General features: G+C 29.2%; 2 protein-coding genes across 12 annotated transcripts in view; both read right to left on the minus strand.

Moving 5' to 3' along the window:
• LOC100572377 overlaps positions 1-7,056 on the minus strand; it is a 15,061-nt gene that overhangs the window by 6,156 nt on the left and 1,849 nt on the right. The window lies entirely within an intron of this gene.
• LOC107884973 lies at positions 3,538-6,992 on the minus strand. Its single transcript, XM_029485208.1, has 2 exons — positions 6,330-6,992; positions 3,538-4,356 (listed from the first exon to the last, which is right to left on the minus strand). The coding sequence occupies exons 1-2, from the start codon at positions 6,777-6,779 to the stop codon at positions 3,538-3,540; spliced, it is 1,269 nt and encodes a 422-aa protein (XP_029341068.1). The 5' UTR covers positions 6,780-6,992.

Here is a 7,056-nt window from a genome sequence, read left to right on the forward strand (position 1 = left end):
TATTTTGCTATAATCATAAGTTATTAGGTAGGTACTATGCAGACTCTCCAAAATGTAAAATATTTTAGACATTATAATATCAGGTCTATATAAAATGTAGGTACTTTAAGTATTTTATTAAGATTTTAACTCATGAAGGTTACCTAATCATTTTTAATCACAACAAAAACATCAAAATAAATTTAATTCAAAACTGGTGTCGTGTAAATATTTCCGTTTTACCGCTGTTTTTTGTTGCAATTAATTGTATATTATTTTTAATTCTACACTTAAGATTGCAATTTTTCAAATAGTAAAATAGGTATAAATTATAATACATTTGTCGTGTGCGAACATTAAATTAAGCACTGAGCAATATTCTGAATACGTATATAATTTGCATATGGGTGTCTGCTTCCGATAAAATGGGGGGGGGACGAAATTATTAACGAGCATATAAAGAAAACTCGCTGGTTACCGAATTTTTCCGGGAAATTGTACCGTGTATAATAATTAATACCCAGTCCACTCGATTCGGAACTTCCAGATAACGAGGAATAGTATAATCGCAAAATAGCAAAATTTTGTCGAAAGCAGTATAACCAAATGCGTTTTCAAAAGTGTCAGGAGACGCCCATAACAATATTGTATATCGTCTCAAATTTCTGTCTCCTTCGTGCTGATGGGAAAACTCACGTAATCGTCGTCCACATTCCAGTAAAGTGCATACGACAACAAGTTCTATAATCTTGTGATTCCTATTCACATATCTTACTGAAAACAAAACATATAAATGTTTACACAATATTATATCGTCTCAAATTTCTGTCTCCTTCGTGCTGATGGGAAAACTCACGTAATCGTCGTCCACATTCCAGTAAAGTGCATACGACAACAAGTTCTATAATCTTGTGATTCCTATTCACATATCTTACTGAAAACAAAACATATAAATGTTTACACAATATTATGATAAAGACAATACTGCGTACCGCATGTGTGCAGTAAGTGTACGGTCTCGGTCATTAAACCATATCTTTATAAGGATGTCAGAGCACACTATTGGTTTTCTCCTTCTGATCCACACGCAAGATAGCAAATATTTTACGTTTAGCAGAACCAACTCTTTTTTTACATTTAATATTATAGTAAATGCACCTATTGTCAAACTTTAAGTAAAAAACAATACCTGTGTCCCTACACATAGGCGCAATTTCAATAAAAAAACTGAGGGTGCTTAAGCTCTGCATTTTCTTGGCATTTAAATTCAATTATAACTATGAGGCATTTATGACCTTTTTGAGCAAAAATGTTTTATGACAATTTAACATTGAAGACTTATAGTGCATTAGGTAAATTTTATAAAAATGAATACAATAGTCAATTTTAATTTAACAACATTTAAAACAACTTTTTTATATTTTATTCAAAAAATATGACAAATAAAGTATACTATATTAGTATACAAGGTGTAACAGAAAAACAGAAAGACTTGACGAAAAAAAAATGACGCTACTTAAACGTATGAAAAAGTTGTTAAAATTATATGATTAGTAAATAATTTAAGAATTAATATAGGTACTCGGGTCAGCAAATTTCTAAAAAAAATATTTTGAAAGAAGTTATTATAATAACTTACGTATACGTTCCAAATTCATTTAATCAAAAAAATATTGATATATCAAAAATTCCAAAAATAAACTACTTGACTTAGATAAATGTTTTTAGTATCAAAATTATTGTTTTTGTAATCAGATTCACAAATTGGCTATTTTGAATATATCTAAAAAAAATTGAAATCAAATTTTTTATTTTTTATTTTCAATGTTAAAAATAAGTACCTAATTAAAATATATAAATAATTTTTTGCATAATATATTTGTAACTATAATAAACTATTATAAACTATAAGAAGCGACTATAAATTGTATATAAAAAAACAATTTAAATATTGATCAGAACAACAGTTATTTCAAAAGTCAGTTTTATTTATTACACCCTGTATAGGATATTATACTATATAATACCATACGGCATACACAATTACACAGAATGTCGAAAACTTGGAACTCATAAGTGAACACCAACTGACAAGTGATTCGTATATCGTAATTAGGTTTTTGTCCGAAGGGAATGTTTATATTAGTAGATACCTAATACTCGCGATACTATTGTCATAGCGCTGAGTAGCTGCTGAACTTGAAAACTAAACACTTGACAAATAATAATATAACCGACCACAACGACCAGGCTTAGTAGAGACATTGGAAAATAATGATAAATGTTCTAAATAGATTTGAATTCGAAAAAATGACTATTGTCGAGTTCATTGTTTCATTCATTATACTCTAATAGGTACCCTCATGTCTGATGATGAACTGTTTTTTTTTGTTGTTGTAAGGAGAAGTTTTGACACATAAACACATAAATTATTAGAGGGTGCTAATTTTAAAATTGGGGGTGCTAATACCCCCTAAGCCCCCCCCTATTTGCGCCTATGAATAAGTGTTTTATTTAAATCAATTAATTTGAAATGAATTGGACTAACGAAAAAGTGTTAGATCTCATTGAATGCTACAAAAATAAACCGGTACTATGGTCCCCAAAGGACCCAAAGTATTACAACAAATTTGCGAAATCCGATGCGTGGGATGATTTGGCCAAAGAAATGAAAATTACACCAGATGAATGTAGGAAAAAAATAACCAGCCTTAATGCATCATTTCGACGAGAAAAAATGAAGACGAAAAATAGTCAGAGAACTGGCACAGGTACTTATAAAACAATTTTTATAAATATTAAAATAATCAGAGCTTGAATTTGAAAAAATATTTCGTTTTCGTTATTCAGAATCAAAACGTTATAACATTTTGTGTTAATCGTTGCTTAAAATTAAAATGTTTTGAAACTTTGATGTTAATAACAATTAACACGTTATCAAACTTTATTGTTTAACAGTGTTTAAAATTAAACATATACCTTTATATGGGATTATTCACACACGGCAATGAGATGCACGTTTGGTCGCGTTCGAACGCGCATGTTTAATTTTGAACGTTCCTCAACTATAATTAAACAATACTTTCCCAATGTATTTTCCATTCATTTTGGTTTTTAATAACACACGGGCGATTCGGACGCCGCAATCGCGCGTGTTCATTCATAATTTGTGACTTTGACTTTGTAGTAGTTACCTCCGTGCAAATTATATACATTTATAATTCAACAATATATAATTAATTTAAAATACAATTAACATAAAAAGTTCGATAAATTTGACAACTCTTCTGGATAGCTACGTAGAGTAACAATTTAAAATATATTTTTATTATATTTTTATACAAGGAACAGACGAAGTTTATGAGAGCACATGGTTCGCATTCAAACATTTTGCCTTTATTATGGATAAGGACAATCCACGACCTACATTAGATACTGTAAGTAAAAACTATAAATATATGAATGTATTATGTTTATTAAATGTATAATCATTATGTATAATAATTATGTATAATTAATAAAACACACTATATGTACCAGTAAAAAAATAAAATAAAATTATGCGTAGTCACTTTGCCACGAAACCGCCCCTTCATTTACAAAATAATTTGCAATTTCGTTTCGAAGTTCTTTTACATCCAACGCCGATCTACGAGGCATATTCCGGATTGGTAATAAAGACGTCATGTTGTTGTTTTCTGATCTCCAATTTCCTTCAGTTATCTGTCCACCAACTTCTCTGTCAAATGTGCCACTCGGGGTATAAATGTTCACGGAATTCATACTTTTCCTTAAAAAGTTATGGAGGTGTGCTACAGCCATCACTACAACCTCTGCTTTTTCGGGTTCCAATAGCATAGGCTTACGTAAAACACGAAACACCGAAGATGAAATTCCGAAAACGTTTTCTACAACACGGCGGGCCCTGCATAAGCGATAGTTGAAATTTCTTTTAACAGAACCTTTGGGATGTAAGCCCGAAAACACTTTCATGACATGTTCATTCAGTGGAAATGCCTCATCACCAAGTACAAAATATGGCACTGGTATTTCTCTTCCCGGTAATGGTATTGGGGCTGGTATATTCAACGAGTTGTTTTCCATTTTTTTATATAACTCACAATTTTTGAAAACTCCGCCATCCGAAATTCTACCCTGACATCCGGCATTTACGTAAATGAAGTTATAGTTGGAATCAACGAGTGCAAATAATACAATGCTAAAATTTCCTTTGTAATTAAAATACTGACTTCCACTATTAAATGGAGCTTGTAGGACTATATGTTTTCCGTCCATTGCTCCTAAACAATGGGGAAAATTCCAACGATCTTCGTAACCTCGTGAAATAGCTAACCAGGCTTCAGATGTCGTAGGTATCTAAATTTTTAAATAATAATATATTATATTTGTATAAAAATTATCACAATTTAGAAGAAAATATTAACTATGGGTACTCGAATTTTATTTTTCAAATTTTTTATTGTTTAAATTTTATTTATTATCACTGTGTTTGAAGTTCAAATATTAGTTTATTTGTTGGGTAAAAATTCTTGAAAATTGAATAGAAGGCTCCTAATATATTGTTTCAAAGTAAGATGAAAAATATTAAAAATCAGTTGTCACAATTTTTTTTTATAAGCATTTAAAGTTTGAATTTTGACAAAATTTATCAAATCATCGAAATTTATTAATCATTGTAAATAAAAAATTATAAAATGTTCAGTATTTATAACTAATGGCTGAAAATTTAAAACAAAGATTCTCATAAATAGTTCATACTGTAACCAAAAAATCTAAAAATGCAGTTATTTTTACTGTTATTTTAAATTCAAATTTGGACAAAATTTCATATTAAAACCAAGAATAATGATTTTAGTTATTTTGTTGTAATTTAAAAATATTATTTGTTGGTATTTAAAACTTTTAGAGTATATTGTTATATTTTATAAACACGCAATGACATTTTCAAATGTAATTTTTTTGGGGAAAATGAATTTAATCAACTGTATTAAATACTAATAAATACTATTATTCACAATAATATCATCAAACTTAGTAAGATATTATAGACTGACTGACCGTCTTCGCTCAGAATCGTTTTTCTTATAAAATGGTATTATATCATTAGATTGAAATTTAACACAATCCATTACAGTGACTCAATTGTAACCCACTGTACAGCTGAGTAGATATTTTATATGTGTAAAATCAATATTTATTCAATTAATTTTTTTTGTATACTTAAGGTCGTCGAAGAACAAGTTGAAATTGAAAATCAGAATAAAGAACCCGAAGTCGATGTGTTACAGTCCACTGAAAACCTAAATGATTCAGTGATTTTCAATACTCCATCATCTCATCCAAAAAAAAAAGAAAAAAACAGATGATGATATTATGCTTGACCAGGCATTTTCAATTTTAACTGCTGCGGCAAAACCGGTAGAAGAAACGGAATGTAGTGCGTATGGAAAATACATAGAAACTAAGCTACAAAGTTTTTCCCCACAAACAAGAAATGCTGTTCAACATGAGTTCGGTAACATCATTTTTAAAGCTTGCCAGGGGTTTTATGAATATAACTATCATGCTAATAATATGAATCCTCTTCATATGTCACTTTCTAACTACAATTCTAGCCCTATACCTTCTACTTATATTCCTAGTCCTTTGTCTTCTAACTACAATCCTAGCCCTATACCTTCTACTTATATTCCTAGTCCTTTGTCTTCTAACTGCAATCCTAGCCCTATACCTTCTACTTACAGTCCTAGTCCTTCGTCTTCTACATACAATCCTAGCCCTCCGCCTCCTACTTATAATACTAACACTTCCCCCACTCATAATGCCTATGATCTTAATTAAAGTTAAACAAAATTTTAAGCAGTTAGATTAAAATGTAATTGTTTCTTTTTTTATTATAATAAGTGTAAAATACATTTATTAACATTTGTTATTATTTTTTTTTTAAATTTATTAATATTATAATTAATAGTTAAAAAACAGAAAAAGGGACTTAAATCGTCAATATTATTATTTTTTTATATCTTATTAAAATTACAATTGTTTTTATACAGGGATAAAAAGTACAAATTATCAATAGTATTATTATTATTTGTTTTTATTAGTATTTGACATTTGTTATTTTATTTCTTTGTTATTATTTTACTATCATTATAATAATTATTATTATTAATAAGCAAAAAAAGGACTTGTATTATCATTTTTATTTGTATTATTAATACTAATAAAAATTAAACAGGAAAAATTTATTTATATTTGATTTGTTTTTAAATTATGTTCGAAACTTTAAAAAGTATATATAATTCAAAATGTTCATAGAACATGCATACTTGTATATTTTCTTTTAAAGCTTCCACAATTGCTTGGCATACTTCGGGAACAATCTGTCCAATAACTTGTTTTGACATTTTAAACAGGTACTGCAAACTTTGATAGGAATCACCAGTTGCCAAAAATCGTAGCGTAACAGCTAATCTTTCTTTCACAGGAATGGCTTTTCGGAAATTCGTATCTTTTTTGGAGATTTTTTCACCGATCAAATTTATTAGATATTCAAAATCAATTGACGACATTCTAATGAAGTTTCTGTACTGTCCACTTATTTCCTGTTCTTGAAGACAATTTAATAAATCTGATCCACTACATATGTCCCTAGACTTCATTAAATTTGTTTGCCACCATCTTCTTTCACTTTTTTTTTTATTTTTTCGTTTTTTTAAAATAGAATGAATTAAAATAAATGATGCGCTAGCGACTTGTAAATTTCTAACAGAAGACATTGTACACGATGTGAACTAACTCGAGAACAAACTGTGAATAACTGATGGATAGACCGGCGAACAACCAAATACACGGTAGCGCTCGACTCTATCGTACACACTGGTCGTGTAACATTGTAACATTGTAACATTCAGGCGAGCACGAACTCTGTTACATTACGGCGTTACATTACACCTAAATGCTCCGGTGTGTACCCGGCTTTAAGTATAAAAGTGAACGATAATTTGTATTAATATTATTCGTTTGAGATATATAGATAATACATAAGGTATAATA

The sequence above is a fragment of the Acyrthosiphon pisum genome, chromosome X (assembly GCF_005508785.2).
Source record: "Acyrthosiphon pisum isolate AL4f chromosome X, pea_aphid_22Mar2018_4r6ur, whole genome shotgun sequence".
NCBI lineage: Eukaryota > Metazoa > Arthropoda > Insecta > Hemiptera > Aphididae > Acyrthosiphon > Acyrthosiphon pisum.